We start from the raw sequence: 21,634 nt of genomic DNA on the forward strand, positions 1-21,634 counted from the left end.
CAGTTAATCGATGGGCTTTCTCAGTTTTATTTAGTACCTGCTGACAAAATACATCTTTAAGGAGAATGTCTGAAAATCCGATCTGCACAGCCCTCCTCTGTTTCCTGCCCTTGTGAATGTAATGCCTGCCCTGTTGCTGATCGCGTGCTTGCTGTCTGGCAGGGAGGAGTGGATTCGTGCGATCCAGACGGTGGCGAACAGCCTGAAGAACAGGGTGCCGGATGAGGAGCCCATGGACATCAAGTTCGGCTCTCCCAGCGAGAACTGTGGCGCAGAGGAGATGGAAGTGGCGATCTCCAGGACAAGATCGAAAGTGGCAAGTCTCCTTCCCTTCTCTCGACCTGCTCACAACTCGTTTTCAGAGACGAGTAACATAATTTCAAAGCATGCTGCTTATTTTACTGCCTTTTATTTGATGATTTCAATATAGTTAGTGTTTCCGAAAATAAAAAAAATAGAAAATATTTACTCTATAAACGCTGAAAGAAAACGTGGAGGTGCTACTACTTTTATATTGGTATGTTCATGGTGCAATTTACTGCATGTTTTTTCAATATAGGAGCTGCATGATTCTCATCTGTGCTTTGAGCTCAGTTCTCAACCTTCCTCCACACATCAAAACTCACTAAAAAATACTTTGTCATTAATATTTGAGACGTGACAGGCCTCCCTAACTGTATTTTCCTTCAGTCTGTCACTTGTTTGCAGCCACAGCTCTCTCTCTACTTTCCATTTGCCATTGCTGATCAACTCTGATGACTCCTGGAGCAGCCTGACCAGCAGGACTGCCCTTCCTACTGTGGCACCTGCTATCACACCTCTTTCCAATAAGATCTATCCCCATTTCTGGTAGACTGTTTGCAATTGTGTTTCTCCCACAGCTTTATAGTGCTGCAGGGAATCCTACTATAACCTAATTTCCATCTGTAACTCAGAGTGGTGCCAAATTGAGTCGGTGTCCAGGGCAGTGCAATTGTACTGGTATGCAACCCCATTCTGTACTGTAGGTGTTGGGTACACTGCATCGTCTCTATGGCTGTTGGTGATAGTGCTACGATGAATCTCTACAGCAGCTGTGTGAAAGAGCCAACTGGCTTAAACACATTTTTCGCTTCTCAATAGACACCACAAGCTCGTGGCATGAGACGGTACATTGTTTAGTTTCCTGAGATGAGCCTCCTGATGCAAATGAGTTTACAGGCCATTTCATCTGATGTACTATCAGGGGTGTTTTTGTTCGTCTGGTTTCTTCCCTAATTGAGGGTAGTTCTGAACTCCAGGATTGTTTCTAACCCTTAACAACACAATTTCTTGTGAAGAGTAAATAGGGGAAGTGTTCACACTGTCAACAGTGGTTTAGGTATCGGTTCGAAATAGAGAAAAGGAAGGTGTTTTGCATGTTTTTCTTTGTTTTAATAAAACAAGGAACAACAATATGCAAATCCCCATCCAAAGTGTTTGTTTCTGCTGAAGCATTCATAAAATAATGTTGGACTAAAAGCTGGGCAATTGTTTTCCTTCTAAACAAAGCAGGAAAACCAGTAGAATGGAATAACTCTTATGAAACTACATTCATTTCTCCTTGGGCAGGCCAGATGTATTGTAGTACATTGGGAATTGCCCAGAATAACTGGTTGTAATGATGAGCTTAAGAAATATATCCTGTTACCCTATAACAAATTCTTATTATTAATTATAATATGTTATTAATTATATTGCTTGTACTGCATTGCTGCGGGTCACATTCTGCTGTGGGTAGCACTGAACAGTCGTCTAGTCGACTCTCCGCACATTGCATGCTTGCAGTTGTGAAGCGTGCCGTCTCAGATGGCCAGAAGTGCAATTGTGTATGCAAAGCATTAACATGTAAATTAAACTTTTAGAACATTTGCATGCTCGTGGACAGCATTGGGAACGTAAATGACATTTTAAGACTTCCGAGCAGTTTTAAAATAAAGTGCCCAAACAGAAGTGTTACAAACCAGTACATTTCCACACAGAGCACCAGACGGAGTTATTAAAGGGGTGATTAGTCAAACTGTTTGACTGTTTTTGCCTCTAATCGACTCTGAAGTTAGTAGTCCCTCCACCCCTAGGTTCTTCTGGTTTATTTGATTGCCCTGTATTTTCTCCTTTGTTTCGCAGACCATGAGTGACTTTGACTATCTGAAGCTGCTTGGCAAGGGTACGTTTGGGAAGGTGATTCTGGTGAAGGAGAAAGCCACCGGGATGTACTACGCCATGAAGATTCTCAGGAAAGAGGTTATCATTGCCAAAGTGAGTTTTTACCAGCTGTGGGGTCCTCTACTTTATAGCTTCGTTTTTGAGTTGACAAACTTTGAGCGCAGGATCAGAGGTGGCGCAGTTGGAAGTAGACTTGGGGTAGGAGACTGTCCAACGAAGAGCAGCCAGACTAATCCCAGGAATGAAAGGGAACTGAATTTATTTAGCCTAGAAGAAGCATTATATCGTAAAATAATTGACAACCCATAAGCAGTACTTTTACAGCTGGAGCGGAACCAGAGGACTCGGTTGGAAGTTAGTTAGAGATGAGACAAAGTGAAGAAGACACCGATGAGGGGATACCTAGCCATGTTCATGCTGAATCTTTGGGATCTTCATCAGCTGACATAACATCTTAAGCACTTCTGTTGCCTCACTACAGCTCCCATGTGTAACCTTAAAGTTCATAACCATTGATCTCTTCAGCACTCCACCAATAGTACAGTAGATATTATAAGTGACACCTGGAACAAAGGTGGTGGTGCTTACAAGCTAGGGGTGCATCTTGCACTCTTGTGTTCCAGGTGTACTTAAAGGTTAGATTTTTTTTTTTTGAGACGAGGTGCCTCTTGAGTTTCAAATCGTCACCAGGACGTGATGTCTGGAACAGGATTAAGGATATTAAAAAAAAAAAATAAAAATTTTTTACGGAGTGTTATATTGTAAAACTATTGCGCCTTTAGCTTTTTAGATCAATATAAAGCACATGGATTAAATGCAGTGCCTGTATATTTATTTATGCAGTGGCATTACCACTAATTCATGCAAAATGGTCTAAGTTCATCTCTCTTGGTTCAATGTTTACCTCCTATGTAAAGTTTCATCTCTCTTGGCTCAGTGTTTTGTGAGAGACACACCGCAGATGTGTGGCAGATTAGCCCTGTCTTTCCTCCTTGCTCATGTTGCATCTCCTGAACCAGTTAGCGTTTCGATTGGTTTAATCGCTCAAAACAAAGCTGTGGAAGAGAAGATTGCATGGGCGCTAGTTACAGCTGTTCAGTCCTGCAAGAAGAAGATCAAATGTGGAAAAACCTTGGAAAAAGAAAAGCATGAGAGGATACGATTGGTTGATTTGGTGAGCTCTTGAGTGGGCAGTATTTTCAGGTATAGTGGTGCTGTTTTGTTTGTTGCGAATGTGATTGGTCTCTGTGTTCTAATGGGATGTCTCTTGTCTCTTCCCTCCAGGATGAAGTCGCTCACACAGTCACTGAGAGCAGAGTGCTACAGAACACCAGGCATCCCTTTCTAACCGTAAGTAGCTGTGCATCCAAGGGCTTGAAATAAAATAACCAAGGACATGGCGTGCAGTTGATCGTACACACGTGTGTCACACACTTCTTAAAATATCTGCAGAATCGCTTATCTGTCGTGAAACTTTATTAACATTATTTAGCATAAGATTCTGGGACATACAGGATTTGTCCATCTGTATGTCACCTATACGTTTTTGGATATGTCTGAAAAACTCCTTATCTTATTGTCGTGAAACGTTATTAGCAGCATTTAACATCAACTATTTCATGATACTGGCTGGGCTGGCTGCATTTAACTGACGTGCTTGTTGTTTTCTTGTACTGCACTTCATAGTTCCTCATGCTATATTTTTGGGTAGTTTTATTATCTGTGCAACAGCTATTACTGGGAGCCCTGGCTTTCACTGTAGCACAGAACATGGGTTTGAGGATCCGGTAGGGTTGTAGTACCTGCTGCACAGCAAGTGGTTCGCTGGTGTTATGGCTGGATAAAAGAACTGCGAGTCAGTGAGAATTCTGAAAAGAGCATTTACACAGACTTTGAACTTTCTAAGTGTACAAAACTGTTGGGATGTTAACATTGAAAAGAGAAATTACAGGTGCATTTATTTGAACAGCTGTAGCAACACGTGGGGACGTAGAATGCTATATTTTTCAGAACCCTGCTACTTGCTCTTTAACCCAAGATAGTACTTTTTAGAGCAGGAGAGAGGGGGGAGGAAACGTGTCTGTACTCTGAGTGGTGAGGGTATGGAATGGGTTACTAAGCTAGGCTGGCGATTCTTGAAGAACCGACTAGGCACAAGTTTTGAGATTTAATGGGCTATTAGGAGAAGCATTGATGGGCCAAAGCGCCCCTGCCCCTTTGTAAATGTCTTCTACAACATGAAGCAGAAACTGGACCGTACTCTGCTGTGAACACAGCTTTTAATTCCAGACAGGATCTAAAAATTCCAAACCGGATCTTTTCGTCATCTATTTGTCAGAGCAGTCCTTGCATGTTTTTAGAGAATGATTAAGGACCTAGTTTTTTAATGTTTTTACAAATGGTAGATTAAACCTTGAAAGTAATGTGGACAGATCTGTGTTAGTCACAGAGAGAGATGGAAAAAGAGAGTCGCTGTGTTCTGGGAACTGATTCAGGGTTATTTCAGTCATTCGTTTGAATGAGGAAGCTGTGCGCTGGTGCGAAATTTCCAGGCTGACACTGGGTGGGAGGGGTTGGCCTCTCGCTAGTCCTCATGCTGCTTGCATTGCCCCTGCTGAGAGTGCATATCCCAGGAGTCAGTGGCTGATCAAATTCAGGACCACTTATCCAATTGTGATCAAACATTCTGTAGCATATCGAGAGACATGAATTTATGTACAATATGTGTGCCTCTTACAATTTTCCATAACGATTATTTGCATAAACGCTGTTGAAATGCTTTTACAAAAATGACCTGTTTGTATTTGTTCATATAACGAAATGAATATTTACTGATCGAAATACCACTGAGGCTAAAGGCAAAGCTTCTCACACAGTTCATAAAAGGTTAACAAAAAAAAAAAAGCAAAATAAAGTAACTTCATTGGTTGTGTTCGTCTTGTGCATTCACAAAGCTCTACCATTGTGCAGTGAACACCAGTTGTGTTAGCCCTGGGACAAATATGAATTATTCGTGTTCAAATATTTTAACATTTAAACTAATACTGCAACATTCTTTCATTTTGAATTGGCTCTGAAATAAATATAATTCGTACCATATTGCAGTAAAACAAACCTCTCTGTAGTAGAGAAAATTGTATATAATAATGCATTATGTGACTGCAGAGAGAGATCCACAATGTGCTGTTAGGTATCTCTACAGTGTAGTGGGTGCATGGCTGCCTCCCCAGTCCCTGTACTGAATCACATGTCTGTTTCTTTTCAGACACTAAAGTATGCTTTCCAGACGCACGACCGGCTGTGCTTCGTGATGGAGTACGCCAACGGAGGAGAGGTGAGCTAGCGCTCCTCGGCACAGCACTAACTAATACACTGTTTAACAGAGGCAGTGCCTCCCACAGCGCGCTCCTCGGCACAGCGCTAACTAATACACTGTTTAACAGAGGCAGTGCCTCCCACAGCGCGCTCCTCGGCACATCGCTAACTAATACACTGTTTAACAGAGGCAGTGCCTCCCACAGCGTGCTCCTCGGCACAGCGCTAACTAATACACTGTTTAACAGAGGCAGTGCCTCCCACAGCGCGCTCCTCGGCACAGCGCTAACTAATACACTGTTTAACAGAGGCAGTGCCTCCCACAGCGCGCTCCTCGGCACATCGCTAACTAATACACTGTTTAACAGAGGCAGTGCCTCCCACAGCGTGCTCCTCGGCACAGCGCTAACTAATACACTGTTTAACAGAGGCAGTGCCTCCCACAGCGCGCTCCTCGGCACAGCGCTAACTAATACACTGTTTAACAGGAGCAGTGCCTCCCACAGCGCGCTCCTCGGCACAGCGCTAACTAATACACTGTTTAACAGAGGCAGTGTCTCCCATAGCTTGCTCTTCAGCACAACACTAACCAATACACTGTTTAACATTTTGAATGAATATCAGTTGTCTGAGCAGCTCGAAGCGCTACACCGATTCCATATCTCTAGCTGTTTCTTTGGTTGCTCTCTCCCCCTTTGTGCAGCTGTTTTTCCACCTGTCCCGGGACCGTGTGTTCACGGAGGAGCGAGCCCGGTTCTATGGTGCTGAGATCGTGTCTGCACTGGAGTACCTGCACTCCAGGAACGTGGTCTACAGGGACCTCAAGGTGAGCGAAGCGTGGTCTTTGCCCTGGAATTTTAGAGCTTTGCTGTTTTGTTAAATTCCGTAAAATAGAAACGTGACTAACGGATCTGTGCAATGCTCTGATTTAATTGAGCTTCAAGACTAAACCAGCCTGTCCCTGCACAGCTGGAGAACCTAATGCTGGATAAAGACGGCCACATCAAGATCACAGACTTCGGGCTTTGCAAGGAGGGCATCACTGACGGGGCCACCATGAAGACATTCTGCGGGACCCCCGAATACCTGGCACCTGAGGTGTGTGTGTGCAGACTCTCATCCTGCAGACATAGTATTGAATATATATCTGGGAGTTGGCATTTACAGTTAAATACTCACGGATTATGCAGTAATTGTGGTTCTGTAAATGCTGTGCGTGTGTTTGGCACTAAACCCTGGGTGTGTGTAAATCCCTCTGCGTGGCTGTGTCTCCCAGGTGCTAGAGGACAATGACTATGGGCGGGCGGTGGATTGGTGGGGGCTGGGCGTGGTCATGTATGAGATGATGTGCGGCCGGCTGCCCTTCTACAACCAGGACCACGAGCGCCTCTTTGAGCTCATCCTGATGGAGGAGATTCGATTCCCCCGCAACCTGTCCCCCGAGGCCAGGGCACTGCTGGCAGGACTGCTCAAGAAGGACCCCAAGCAGAGGTAATACTGACCCCATCACTGCCCTTCAGGGAGAGAGCCACTCACCGCATCATCACTGCCCTTCAGGGAGAGAGCCACTCACCCCATCATCACTGCCCTTCAGGGAGAGAGCCGCTCACCCCATCATCACTGCCCTTCAGGGAGAGATCCACTCACCCCATCATCACTGCCCTTGGGGGAGAGAGCCACTCACCCCATCATCACTACCCTTCAGGGAAAGAGACACTCACCCCATCACTGCCCTTCAGGGAGAGAGCCACTCACCCCATCACTGCCCTTCAGGGAGAGAGCCACTCACCCCATCACTGCTCTTCAGGGAGAGAGCCAGTCACCCCATCATCACTGCCCTTCAGGGAGAGATCCACTCACCCCATCATCACTGCCCTTCAGGGAGAGATCCACTCACCCCATCACTACCGCTCTGAGGACCCATCAGAGCCAGCTCTCGTAGCGCAGTGGAGAGAAACCTTGACTCAGAAGGTGGGGGGTTTACATCCCGCTCTCTGGCAAAATGTATTTGAATCCCCAGCTTGGGGTGCATGAGTACAAGTGAATACGTTGTGTGCAGAGTGTCTCCTATTATATAAGACATGCCTTTTCTTATACAATAGGATTGTATTGGTTGATTGCCAATGTGTGATTTATAACTTTACATATAGAGCATCGCTTATTGAGTTGTGGTGAGATCTTCTAAGGACATTCTTTAGCACATATAGAATTAGAACTGTAGACTTTGAGAAAAAAACAAAAACAAACAAGAACCCTCATCTCTCTACACAGTTAAATGGGGTTCAGTGATTCTGCTCATGCTAATAAGAGGTGCTGGTTTCAGGATTGTCTTTGCTGTAATATTGCAGTGTCTCTGCAGGTTGGGAGGTGGGCCGGACGATGCTAAGGATGTGATGACCCACAAGTTCTTCACTGCCATTGACTGGCAGGACGTACTGCAGAAGAAGGTAATGGCTCTAATGCATTCCTGTCTCTGCTTTCCCCTCTAACGCTTTGGATCCTTTAAGAATGAACTTGACCAAGTTATCAGCTGCTAGGAACCAGGTGAGCATAGTGTATGTTCTAAATTGGCTTTATCTGTGGCTATTGCCCATCATACTATTGATTTGATTACAGGTCACATTTTATTTTATTTGACTGGGTGATGTGGGCTCTACTCTGTATTGTAAAGCCCCTTCAGGTGGAATGTGTGTGCTGGTTTTGTATAAGAAATTAATCTTGCAGATGTGTCCATGAATTTGATCATCTTTGCATAGACAAGAAAATATTCCATAAGCTGGTGTGAAGACTGTATTTCAAACTGTCTAATCGGGTTTGAATTGATTCAAGTTCTCTTGAGCACACAGTTTGTTTCTCATTTTGTAACCCTAACATTAACTTTTTTCTCATTAAAAAAAAAAAAAATAATAGGAATTAATTAAAGAATGGAGGAAACTCTTTGAAAACATGGTCTATAGAGTGTCCTAACACACTGTGTAACCCTAACATACGGCAGGACAGAACATAGTTCGCCAAGCGGCAGCAGAGATTTTTAACAGTCATTGAGGACAGTGCGGAAAGCTTGCAGCTCAGTAACACGGTCGATATTGGCGGTAAACACATAGGTTGAAGAAACTAAACCGGTTTAGCCCAGAAAAAAGAAGAATTAGGGGGCACTTGATTGAAGTCTTTAAACAGAAACCAGGACCAGAGGACAAGTTAACTTGGAACCGGACGAGCATTGATGAACTGAACGGCCTCCTCTCGTTTGTAAATGCTCTTCCGATCTTCTGCAATAGCTGCTTCCTGAGGAGGTCGTTCTGATTCTTGGATTCTCTTGTTTCCTTTCCCCCTCCAGCTTGTCCCCCCTTTCAAGCCCCAGGTAACGTCGGAGACCGATACGAGATACTTCGATGATGAATTCACAGCGCAGACGATTACAGTCACCCCCCCAGACAAATGTGAGTACCTTTCCATGCCATGATGCTTCTTGCTCGGAGGAAACGGACAACATCAGCCCGCGTGTTTCCCTGCAAATGTCATCATCTGTACAAATTGCTGGCACCCGCAGGAGGCAGCGAGTGTCTTCTGGTTTAGAGACCAGCACACACTCTGTCTGTCTGCTGTCCATTGTTTGGCCAAAAGCATATAGGAGGCTTGGTGGTCCAGTGGTTATAGAAAGGGGCTTGTTAACAGGAGGTTCCCAGTTCAATCCCAGCCACTGACTCGCTGTGTGTGACCCTGAGCAAGTCACTTCACCTCCTTGTGCTCCGTCCTTCAGATGAGACGTAAAAACAGAGATCCCATTGTAAGGAACTCATCAGCAGCAGTTGTTGATGCATAGTTCACCCCCTATACTCTCTAAGTCGCTTTGGATAAAAGCGTCTGCTAGATGACTAATTAATAATAAGACTTGATTGATGCCCTTAATCTTAAAAGGAGTTGACAACATTAGCCAATGCTTTACACAGCTGAAAGTAAAAATGAAATTAGGAGGGGATGGAATGGGCTGCCTAGTCATGTTGTTGGAGGAGACTCTTCTTCACACAGAGAGTGGTGAGGAGATGGAATGGGCTGCCTAGTCATGTTGTTGAAGGAGACTCTTCTTCACACAGAGAGTGGTGAGGGGATGGAATGGGCTGCCTAGTCATGTTGTTGAAGGAGACTCTTCTTCACACAGAGAGTGGTGAGGAGATGGAATGGGCTGCCTAGTCATGTTGTTGAAGGAGACTCTTCTTCTGCTGAATCACTGGGATCCTTTAAGACCCAACTTATCAAAGTTCTGGGTTCAGTCAGCTACTAGGAGCTGGCCAAGCAGTGTACATGTGCTTTTGTTTTGTAGGTTTATTTGTTGGCTTTCTGCGGGTTGTGTGTGTTTCTGACCTGCTTGTTTGTTGTTTTGCAGATGACAGCATGGACTCTGAAGACCCCACTCAGAGGACACACTTCCCACAGTTCTCCTACTCTGCCAGTATACGAGAGTAACCAGGCGGGGGAGAAACTCCACGAAGCAACAAGAACAGGAGACAAGACAAGACGCATAGACTGGTCCGATTCACAGGACAGCTTCGCCCCATAGCCCTGCCTTAATCGGATACTACACTAAAAACAAACCCAAAAAAGAAAACAACACACACACACAGACACCCCAGAGACTGCAGGAATCCTTTCAGAAACCCTACCTGAAATCTTTTCTTCTTTCTTGTTCAAGAGGAAAAATCTTTTTTTTTTTTTTAATGTTTCTGAATGTTACACCGTTTTAAGCCATAGTCCTCGATACAAGTGCTCTTTTTGGAAAGCAGCTGTTACCAGTGGTGTTGAACTGTTCCTACTGGGCACGCTCAGAGTGATGTTGCAACGACGGGGGGGTTCTGTCTGCCCGCTTTTTTTTTTCCCCGCACGAGAGGTAAAAATAAATAAATAAATAATGAATGTGGAATTAACATCCCTTTTTATTGATTCCTGATTTTTACTTGCGATTCACAGTAATAGTGCGATTGCAAAGTGGCCTGTAGAGGGTGCAAAAGTTGAACAGAAAACTACAGAGTTGAAAAAGGTTTTATCTTCTGTAACTTTGTTTTACTTTCTGTAAAATATCAGACCCCATTTAGGCAAAAAAGACGATCCCCTTTTTTACACTTCTTTCCTGCTCCTATAAACGGACTTTGATATCAATTATAACCACCTGCTGTTGCAAGTCAGGTCAGGTCCTAGAGTGGTGGTTTCAAAAGGGGCTTGTGTCCCAGCTTCCACTGGGCAATGTAAAACAACTGGACTGTCAAGAAGGTCTGACACAAGAACATGCACAGAAGGTTATGGAAGTAAATGGACAGCAAATTTTTTTTTTTTTTTAATTGAAAATTTAAAAGTTAGTAGAATAAAGAGAAGTGGTCTGATGTAAATGAATGTGACAGTTTGCAGTCACAAATGTATCTTTATTGCAAGAGATGTTAATACAGTTCTTCTGTGTGGGGTTGGGTAGGGGGGAGGGGGGCATTGTAAAGTACTCAATCCACTATGCTGTGGACACCCTTCTCAGAAGTTTATTCAAGCTTTCTTTAAGTGCATGACGGATGCACAGGAGATCATGGGAGCCTCTGTTACAAGGCTCTGATTTAAGATAAAAAGCCTGTTTTATGTGATAGCCCATTATTACATATTATTATATAGAAATTCTGTTTCAGTAAATAATGATGCTGACTGAACACGTTCCTAGAAAGTCTTGTCCAATCTTTTGTGGTCTCTTTTATTTTTTGTAAAGGGGTGAAGTTTGTGGCAAGATCGTTTCAGAGCCTTGCTGTACTGTTTGCAGTATATAACTGGGCTGTGATAAATCACGGACCTGACCGAGGTTCTTCATTGCAACCCTATCAGTCCTGTTCAGTATACAGAGTCGTGTCAGATCAGCAGAGCTGCTGTGATTGAGGGGGGGAGATATTGGTATCCAAAGTCAGTAGATGTGAGGTATGACTGGCAGCCATTTCATTTGCTGTGATTTTCCTAAGCTTGGATATCTCTGCCCCAGCTGTATTTGGTCAGCTGACAGTCAGAATGAAAAAATAAATTGATATGATTGCATTGAGTTGCAGTTTGCAGGTTTTCTGACTGTCCATTAAAGAACCAGAGTTTTAATGATGTTAAAAGGCGAGTGGTTTATTGTAGAGTTTGGTGAGCCACTGAGAAATAAACAGAGTAACCCTATATACAAACTGATAAAACTACAGCAACCAAACCTATGAACTGACCTTGCACACGGACTGGATGAGAACCCCAAAGAATGGGCTGCATAGCCCACAGTGTTCAGCTGCCTCACTGACCCAATGGAAACAGGTTATCCAGTGTTATAAAGATCCTGCAGCTGGGAACTACAGCCCCCATCATGCCCCTTGTGAAGTCACTGAGATCACCGCTTTCCCATGATTGTTACTGAATAGTTGCACACACATCTTGTACAGCTCAAACAGGTCTGTTGGTTCACCGTTCTCCTCGTGTGCCTACGTGGATTTACGTACAGCTATGGCCAAAGGTTTTGCATCATAAAGTCAAATATAATCTGCTGAATCATGCTACGCTAACCTATTGAATTACATACCGTTTTGTAGCTTTCCATATACTTAACAAAAAACTGACAATGTGACATTTTGATATCTAACATGGAATACTGTACTACTGGCTTCCGGTAGACTTTTGTGACATCATTTAGTAGTTTATTTGATAACGTGATGTAAGTTAAAAATCACAATTATGTTTATATATATATATATATATATAATCTCAATGCTGACATTTTAGCATTACATCTGTTTTTTGAATGTCATCTTGAAACCTCATCTGTTAATATTTATCACAACACACTGAGGTATTTTGAAGATTCAGCTCACATTAAAAAAATAAATGCAAACTTTAAAATGACCCTAAAATGCGCAAAATCACACAAGTGGGCCAACATAGGATTCGGTACATTAAAAAATAATTCAAAGTGTGGCAGTTGACAAGTTCGTAGTTCCATTAAAGCTGAAACAACTGCACGATTCTAATGTATTTTTTTGCTCAATTGTAGACAAAGCTCCCATCTTATAGACCCTTATACAGCATAACAATTTCTCAGCACTATAACCCCAATCGAAAATTCTGCCATATATCGCAGTATTTTGCACAGAATTGCAAATATTTCATATTGCACATTTCTTCTGACTTCAAGAACAATTGAGAAGACCCTGCAAATCCTTTCTTCAGAACATCTACGAACAAGAGGCCATTCTACCCATCTATGCTTGACCAGCACCTAGTAGCTGATTGATCCCAGAACTAAGTTCTAATGATTCAGCATGGCTGGATAACCCATTCCACACTTTCACCACTCTGTGTGAAGACGTGTCTCCTCTGGTCATGGTTTCTGCACTGACTTGAAAGTATCTGCTGAACTTTGCAATGCTGCACCTGAACTTAGAATTTGCTAACTGGTCTAATCTGTTTTATACAGCCGCCTAAACGAATCTTAAATGTAAATCAGAAATAGTATGAAAATATGTCTAATCATTTTGAAATGACACAATGCAGCTCTTGCTATCAGGAAGATGGTTATCCCTGTACACTTTCAGATTTCCCTTTCTGATTTCTACTATAGAGTAAGCATCTCTTTTGGTGCAGACTGTGCATATCCTACATTGCGCTGACAGCAGAGCGGTTTGTATTTATGTGGTACAAGGTGCTGTGCAAAGGTGTACAAATTGGGTGAATAGTTGAGGGAACTTGTAAGCTCATATTTTGCCTTTCACATGTGGAAACTTGGGAAAAAAACTACTCCAGTCTCCGGGGAAACGAATTTGCTGGTCTCACGATACCCCCTAGTGGACATTACTGTAATTCCTAAAAGCCATTATCTCTCACCTTACAGGAGAGCTACATTCACAAATAAGTGTTTAGTTAACTCCTACCGTTGGAGGAGAATGAAAGCTGCTTATTTGATAAAACTAGACCCAAACAACTGCTGTGCTACACAAATAGGAGTTAATTAAAGACGGGAGTAAACGTTTTGAAAATACAGCCCCATATCTGGTACTCAGCTAGGTGAAACAAACCTCGCAAGCCACATCATCACTGGCTTAATTCTGGCTCTAACCAATCAGGTGCTTCCCCCACTTGACTGACATGCTCTCAGCCAGTCACATGCTTTGACCCAGAAGACACGGCGGAGGTAAGACAGTAACAGACTTCCTGGAGGGCAAGGCAAGCAAACTGGGAGCTTTACTGTGCAGCTCTGCCCAGAAATGTTGTCTCAGCTAGAATTTTTAAAAGAAAAAGAAAAACTAGATGAACATAATTTAGATCTTTTATTTAACATGTAATTGAAGAAACTGCAAAAGGCTACCTGAAGCCATTATTCAGCAGTTTCATTCAACTTTATGAAGTAAAATTTATTATTTCTCGAGGGTGATGCAAAACTTTTGGCCAGAGCTGTTGCACCAGATATCAGTTTTACAATGAAAATACATGTTTGCTGGAACCTGTTTCATTTAAAAATTCACATTTTAGACCAGTGTAGCGAATGGAAGTGTTAAATGGGAAAGATGTATGCAATTATTTGAACAAGCTTTAATACAAAATGTTTTGTGTTTATTGAATCAGACTGTACCCTTACAGTCCTGGGGTTAACTCTAAAAATAGCGGTGTGATACAATCCAGCTCCATTTCCCAGTGCTGTAAAATGCTCTAAAGTAACCCAGCTGCTTACTAGCCAGGCAAGGGGCAGGTTGATAAAATGAAACCCTTTTTTTATGTGTCTCTTTACTTAGAAATCTGCGATGAACTCTGTTGTGGATGGTGACTGTTGCACTGGGCAGTGCGGTACAGTTCAAGTGTTATTACACAGAACTACAGGTACCAGCATGCACAGCAATGTGATTTACAAACCGCACCGGACTGTCCTAGAGCAACACGGTTACCTCAGAGTTAAACCTTCTCCCTCTGTCTTTTAAATTCAAACTCTGAAAGCGATTTCAGGGAACACCAGTGAAAAACAACACAAATAGCAAATACAGAAATACTCAAAGAAATTCAGAGTTCAATGACAAATGTTTCTAAATAGGGTTAGTAGAAGAGACTGTTTTGCTGAACTGCAGGAGGTCTGAATGAATATAACTACCTAGTGCTGCAAGTAGAAATAGGTGTCTGCCTTTTTGTGAGCTGGGTAGCAAGTGTCAAAGGCAGAGAGCAGGTTTTAACATATCAGCCATGTGGAAAAATCTCCATCCATCACTAGCAACTCCCCACCGGCAAAAACGTGATCAAGTCGATTCACCACCAGCACCCCCCACCTCTCCTCCCGCCAGTGTTATTAACCATCATCCAAAAAATCTCCATCCATCCTGAAACTGTGTCAAAGCATCTGAATCTAGGCTTCGGGTGTTTAAATAAACTGGGTTGCCAACACGCTCATTTTGCCCGATCGCAAAGTAAAATGAAAAAAGCATTTGTGTTAAACAAATGAAAGTGGGATTCTTCAGCTACATCGTCGTGTTTACTGTTGAGTGGAGAGCTGGCTTGCTGGAAGTTTGTAACGCATTGTATAAAGACAGTATAGTCTTTCATTTATCGATAGGGTGCGTGATTTGTGTGAAACGAAAAATTGTGATTCCGGTGATTTTTAAAAAAAGAAAAAAATACTCCTCATATCGGAACCCTTCAATTACAAAAGATTTGTTTTTTTTAAAGTAATTCGATGACGTATATAGTTTGATTGACAGATTGTCTCATCAATTACGTGCCATTAATTAAACCATTAAAACCTGGCTTCGTGATTTAGGTTAAACCTGTGTGGGAAAGGGAGGAGGGGTTGGCGTGTTTGGGGGTTTTTTTTTGGTGGCGTTCGTAAGTATCGGGACGGTTTGGAGTTGCTATTTCGCTTCGAGCCGGGCAAGATTGACAGTTTTGCTGCAGCGAAGAGCAAGCCATGGCACGAGCCAGTTACTGCGATGCCAGAACAACGCTCGAGCTCTATAGAAAGGTAACTGGGCTCAGTCCGTTTGAAAACGGCGATGAATTTACATGCAACTTTTGTATATACAGTAGTTTATCCATCCAGACTGGCTACTTTTTTTTTTTTCGTGCATAGTTCCATTTAACAGGCAACAGTACTGCAGGCGAGTTCGACATGAGCTGTGACCCAAGATTTAGCACCTGAACAGTTGTGTGGGACTGTGCTACTGTTGTTAATAATGTTTTAGGATATCATTCAAGACATGAGCGGTAATCCCACAGGCCCGTTGTTCGCCTCCATTTTTCGGCTTCCTGGTGTCTGTGTTGTCGAGCTGTTAATTGCTGGATATGGTAAAAGTGTGTAGAAATCTGCATTATATTATAGTTTGCAAGCCCAAAGAACACGTGTTCCCGGGAAAGTTATGGACACGATTACAAAGTTATGTGTATACTCACCGTACAGCTCCGTTTGTTTTTGGTGTTTATTTTTGATCACGTGACTTTTTTTTTGGCGCCGACTCACTAAACTCATGGAAAAGGGTTGACTTGTGAAAAGTTCACTTTTTTTAGTTTTTTCTTAACTTGATTGAGACTATGATTTTGTTACATTTATGATATCTATCTATCTGTCTATCTAGATAGATGGATCGTAATTAAGAGGAAACTATTTGCAAAACGGGTTATAACATTTTTGCAACAAGTCCTTATTAATATTTTTAATCTGGGAAAAGTAATTTAACTGAACTCGCTTTTTGTCTTCTGTTGAATTAAATAAGGTGCCAACCCACGGCTCGTTCCACAATTTATAAATGACTGCACTATATTGGTGGATAACGCTGTGTGTACAGCATTTAATTAAATATGGAAAAGACATTGAAGAAACATTGACTGTGAAATGAACTGGAACACAGTACACTTGTTTGTGTAAACCCTGAGATTAGCCCCTGGGTTCTCTTGCTTATTGCAAGTGTTCAGGTAACATTCTGGACGACCCTAAACTGCTAATGCTCCTAGTTCAGAACCTTGGATGTTAACAGGAAACCCTGCAGATCCACTTGCTTTGTTTTATAGCCAGAAGAGAAGAGAGTACCACTGAAAAGCTGGGGCAATATCTGCCAAGTGTCCAAGGATCGGAGACAGCAGCCTGACGAGGAGGAGGAGGAGATGAAGATCCGCAGGAAGCCGGAGACGGAGAGAAGAAAGGTAGGGGGAGGGTTGAAGAGCCTGGAACAGTTGAAGCTGTACTGTACTGGGGAATCGGAGAAGCCCTCTATGGGAGGTAGAGATGTTAAGTTTGGTGTCTTAACTCAACACTGGCCTTAGTCCCTCGTGTCCTGGGCAGGCTTGAGGTATGGAGCATGGATTGACTTGGAAAATGATCTCTGTTGGATTGATGGTTAGTTCTTTGAAGTGGCTTGTTTATGGCTATCCTCAAAATATACACAGCACTGAATAAAGATGTTCCCTCTGCAGCATTGATTATGAAAATTACTCAACACGAGAACTCCCCTTGCTGCCATCTTTTTTTTTTTTTTTTAAATGTTCCCCCATTTTTAATTTTTTGTGAAAACATCCAGTAGGAATGTAAATTTGGATTGTGTGCGTGATCCAGTTTATTTTAGTACTGTTAAAGGTTTTGGCAGTCGTTAAACTTGCACCCAGCGGCCAGTCGGTTATTTCGGTTCGTGAAAGTTTTTGTTTAATAGTATATGTACTTTGCTTTCTAACGAGGGTCCACAAGTTTACACATCTTCAATTGTGGGAGTGCATGGCTGGAAACGTACGCTAGACCTGCAGCCAGTGCTGGGTTTCAGAGCCCCTCAGTCAGGTACATTTTAAAATAGCAGGTTGCAGGAAACTGATGTTTTAAGTACATTGTGAATTGTTACAGCTGCAGGTACAACTCCTTTTAGCAAGCCTGCATACTTAGGCATGCTGTGATGAGAAGCGAGGTCGGTTTGTTCTGAGGATATGTACCAGGGGTCTGATTGTTCAGACTCCTAGTCAATATACCCAAACAAGAGACGAGCTGATGCTCTGAAAGAAGCAGCATAGATTTCATGCCTGTTTTTGTTTTTTTGAAGTTTAATGTTAACTAAAAATGACTGTCAAAGTGTTTTAGAATAAACTTGTGCTCTGTCAGAGCTTGTATTTCTTGTCAAACTGGATGTGGTCTTGCAGAGCTCTGCCGTTGACTCTGGTCTGCACAGAGCGGTGGTTGGATTCCCGGGAGTTCTACCATTTTACATGTGCACCTCATATGAATATTTACTTTAAACGCTTTCTTACAACTTCCTGTAGCAGAGGCGGAGGCTGGGGATCTGTGGTGGGATCGATGATGTCATGGCAGAAAGTGTGGAAAATGTAAAGATCCGCCGGAATCAAGCAGGTACTTCCTGCTGTGTGCGGGGAAATGGGGGGGGGGGGAAATGCATTTGGAATGTATGCTTTTAAATGGGGAAGCCCAGGATAGTGCTGCGTGTTTTATACTTGCATGTTTGACTACAGCACGTATGGAGGGGGAGGATCATCGTGCTTCCATTATAAAAATTGAGGTGGAGAGGGGTGTTAAATAAAACGAACAATTGTACAAGTGCATAGGATTTGCTATGATTTCAAGAAGTACATTTCTGCAACTATACCCTAAGGTGAAATAACTTCCACAGTAAGCATTTCATTTCTGCCAATTTTAGTAAATTCACGTCTTGCAGACCCAGTGTTTTGCCATGTCAATGGAGTGTCCATCCCCTGATTGCTGAGTTTCCTTTCAGAGCTTTCCGACGGGGAGGAGCAGTTGAGCTGGCTGCGCAGTGTCAGCCTCGCCCCGGTGCCCCGCACCCTGCTCAGAGCGCTGGAAGAGGCCATGGTCACTCTGGGGTTGAGCTACGAGAGGGAATACTCCTGGGATATCTTCTCAGCCATGATGGTAAGGGCAGGAACGGACTCTTCAGCAATGATGAGAAGGGCAGCATGGGTCACAGGAAGGGACTCTTCTGTGTTATTAGGGTACTTGCAGGGACTTGTCAGCCATGATAGTAGGGGCAAGGCTGCTTAAAGGAATTGACTCTCGGCCATAGTAACCATGATGGTAAGGTCAGATGGTGAGGCCAGCATTTCAAACCCCTGTGGATATATGTGCAATCCACATCATAAAACACAGACTGCATGATGTTTGGTGGTCTCTGCTTGAGAGAGGCCCAGGACTGAAGGGCAAAGGGAAGTTCTCATGGTGCCTCATTATGGCCAGTGCCATTTCCCCCTAGTCTGTGTACAAGGTGATGCATAACCACACTAAACAGAATTTGCGGATTGCTGGCTGTACAATCGATGCTGTGATGAGGACAGTCAGGCCAGGGCAGATTTAGCAGGAGTCTGACAGGCTGCAGGGTTGGTGTGGGTTTCTAACCCTGCCTGGGTTGATTGTGTGTTTGCTGTCTTGCAGCGGAAGCAGTCGAGCTGTGCATTTAAGAGCTCCGAACTCCCCAGAGGGTTCACGGACTACATGCGGGCTATACTGGTGGACTGGCTCATACAGGTGCATGTAAGTGTCCATGCAGGTTATACTGGTGGTGACTCATACAAGTGCAAGATTCCAGAATGAGATCTAGCTTAAAGATAAACTATTAAATTTAATAAAAAGTTGCTTAATACGTTAACTGGGGATGTAGCCCCCTTTATCCATTCTTCTATTACACCAGCATTGTTATCCAAAGAGCTGGAGAAATGCTTGTGTGTTGATGAAGAAACTTGAAGACACACCTTGAATTTTGCATGTACTGATGGCTCTGATTGTGTATCTGTAGTGCTAGGATGTTTGTTACTGACTCCCTGTCTTGTTCAGGAATCGTTCAAATGTACGGAGGAGACCCTGTACCTCTGTGTTCACCTGCTCAACAGCTCCATGCGCCTGTCTAAAGTGAACATCCCCACCTTCCAACTTCTGGGAATGACCTGTCTCTTTGTGGCCTGCAAGAAGGAGGAGTGTCTGTTTCCAGAGGTACAACACTCCAGGTTTACACACTAGAGTGAAAGAGCCTCTTGAAACAAGCAGTAACAAAGGACATGCTTAACAGGACTGCACACTTCCAGTGGTGAAAGACTTAAGGGGTTAAAATTGCCCATTGACTACTTCCCATGTAGGCAGTGACCTAGTTCAATAACTGTCACTAAAGCTTGTTTTCAGGGGCTTTCTGATGGCATTAATTAAGGCTAGAGGTCTCTCATCCTGGTGAGAAATGAAGTCACGGCTGTTGGTGTTCTCTTTCCTGCCAGTCGACGGAGCTGTGCTTCCTGATGGAGAACTGCTTCACCAAGAAGCAGCTGCTGAGGATGGAGCGCAAGGTTCTGACCTGCCTGAAGTTTGACCTCTCCTACTCCCAGCCCCTCCACTTCCTCTACATCGTCCACACCGTGTCCCAGTGCAGCCAGCAGGTGAGCGAGAGAGGCCACTCCTGTAGACCATGCAAGAACTGCTGCTTCTATGCCTGCGCCCTTGGTATTGTTTGCGAGAATCCGTGGAACATGGTTGTGTTATTCTTAGTATCCAGACTGTGACAGTGATTATTATCTTAAATGCCATCTCTAAACTTTGGATTAAAGACTTTGCGAAAGGACAAAGGGCATGCTGGGACAGTTCAGCTCAAAACCGTAGTCACGGGAGATTGGTAGAATAAAGCAGAACTCGCCTTTACTTGACATGAGAGAATTTCTGAAATCCTCCTCTCCTTCACCTGTTTGTTTAAAGGTACTGCATCTGGCCAAGTACTTCCTGGAACTGACTCTGATGTTCATGGAGTGCGTAGTGTGTGAGCCGGCCCAGTTAGCTGCTGCTGCCCTCTGTCTGGCGAGGAGGGTACTGCAAGAGAGGAGCTCCCCGGAGGCTGAGGCGGCCTGGACCAGGGCCGTGAGCCTTTACAGCGTCAGGTAAGAGGGGCCCCATCATTCTACAGCACCCCCTACTGGCCAGGCTCCTGTTGAGCTGGTGCTTTTGTCCTGGGTGTAAAGAGGCATTTGCTCGGGGATCAGAGGACACCGGCTGACTTCAGCTCACCCGAGTAGATGTGGGGTATTGCTGCTGTGAGGGAACATAATTGGTTATTCTAAATTGGGGTGTGAAATGGGGGTACAACTGGGCGAAACAATGTTTAAGAATTTGCAAGTCATCTTGAATGCATGTTTTCCCGACTGCATAGTGTTTTGCCTTTGTTTCAGTGAATCGGTACTCTGCAGGATCAAAAGGTGTATGTCCAGAGCAGCCCTCAGTGCAGGAAACTCTGAAACTCGAGCCACGTTCATGAAGTACTCTGTCCCCGAGAGAATGGAGGTCAGCATCAACCCCATCATTCTTGGCTCACGATTTCTCATGGACTGTGTGTAGCTGACCACACCACCCTCACAGCAGTGACTAGGGTCTCCATGCAATAGCTGTCTGTGTCGCTGCCGGAAACCAAGGACCAGATCATATCTAGGTCAAATCAAACAAGTGTCTACAAAAAAAAAACAAAATCACAATTAAAGGAAAAAAGGACCACAGATTAACTTCTCTTGAGTGAGGTCTGTTTGAAATCAGTGATGTAAAAATTGAAATTTACTGCACTTTTCAGCTTAAGCAAATACCCAAAATGCTGTCTGACTTAGTCATGGTTTGAAGTCTCCATGGGAAATATTGCAAATAAATGATTTAAACGAATGGTCAACGGAAGTCATTCAAATATATATATATATATATATTATATATATATATATATATATATATATATTATATATATATATATATATATATATTATATATATATATATATATATATATATATATATATATATATATATATTCAAAATATATATATATGGTAATTGGTAAATTGTTGGTGTATAATGTAAATATTTGTTTTTAAGTTATTGTATAACCTGCCTATAAATAAAAAATTTTTAGAATTGTCAAAATAAAGAATATTTTATAGGATGTTATTAAAATGTCATTAAAAGAGACTTGCTGTGTACACACAGATGTGTTGTGTGATTTTGATTTTGCATAGTAACTAGGTTATTGGCAGGATTGTATTACATGTAGTTAGGTTAAAAGAATGGAATCTCTAGCCTAGAAAAGGGAATTTCAGTGAAGTTTATGAAACTCTAAATGTTACTACTCTAAACACTAGCAACATTAAATTAAAAAACA

General features: G+C 43.0%; 2 protein-coding genes across 3 annotated transcripts in view; both read left to right on the top strand.

Moving 5' to 3' along the window:
- The window catches only part of LOC121304828 (RAC-beta serine/threonine-protein kinase-like), a 35,163-nt gene extending 23,542 nt beyond the window's left edge, over window positions 1-11,621 (top strand). For both annotated transcript variants that reach the window (XM_041236237.1, XM_041236238.1), the window contains 10 exons: window positions 163-316; window positions 2,146-2,277; window positions 3,469-3,534; window positions 5,450-5,518; window positions 6,203-6,325; window positions 6,469-6,597; window positions 6,776-6,990; window positions 7,859-7,946; window positions 8,837-8,939; window positions 9,884-11,621. In XM_041236237.1, the coding sequence (XP_041092171.1) occupies window positions 163-316; window positions 2,146-2,277; window positions 3,469-3,534; window positions 5,450-5,518; window positions 6,203-6,325; window positions 6,469-6,597; window positions 6,776-6,990; window positions 7,859-7,946; window positions 8,837-8,939; window positions 9,884-9,963 (1,159 nt within the window). In that variant the 3' untranslated portion in view covers window positions 9,964-11,621. The remainder of the gene's footprint in view (window positions 1-162; window positions 317-2,145; window positions 2,278-3,468; window positions 3,535-5,449; window positions 5,519-6,202; window positions 6,326-6,468; window positions 6,598-6,775; window positions 6,991-7,858; window positions 7,947-8,836; window positions 8,940-9,883) is intronic.
- A 3,809-nt stretch (window positions 11,622-15,430) lies between these two features.
- On the top strand, window positions 15,431-20,861 carry LOC121304856 (cyclin P). Its single transcript, XM_041236266.1, has 9 exons — window positions 15,431-15,484; window positions 16,528-16,659; window positions 17,758-17,845; window positions 18,228-18,382; window positions 18,899-18,997; window positions 19,298-19,453; window positions 19,729-19,887; window positions 20,201-20,379; window positions 20,668-20,861. The coding sequence occupies exons 1-9, from the start codon at window positions 15,431-15,433 to the stop codon at window positions 20,831-20,833; spliced, it is 1,188 nt and encodes a 395-aa protein (XP_041092200.1). The 3' UTR covers window positions 20,834-20,861.
- The last annotated feature ends 773 nt before the right edge of the window (window positions 20,862-21,634 follow it).

This window comes from Polyodon spathula, chromosome 40 (assembly GCF_017654505.1).
Source record: "Polyodon spathula isolate WHYD16114869_AA chromosome 40, ASM1765450v1, whole genome shotgun sequence".
NCBI lineage: Eukaryota > Metazoa > Chordata > Actinopteri > Acipenseriformes > Polyodontidae > Polyodon > Polyodon spathula.

Bases quoted from the DNA above. Each gene is read 5' to 3' on its own strand.
- LOC121304856 (XM_041236266.1), top strand. From the start codon at position 15,431: ATGGCACGAGCCAGTTACTGCGATGCCAGAACAACGCTCGAGCTCTAT. The intron at 15,485-16,527 runs GTAACTGGGCTC...TTTGTTTTATAG, and splicing joins CGCTCGAGCTCTATAGAAAG to CCAGAAGAGAAGAGAGTACC. The intron at 18,998-19,297 runs GTAAGTGTCCAT...TGTCTTGTTCAG, and splicing joins ACTGGCTCATACAGGTGCAT to GAATCGTTCAAATGTACGGA.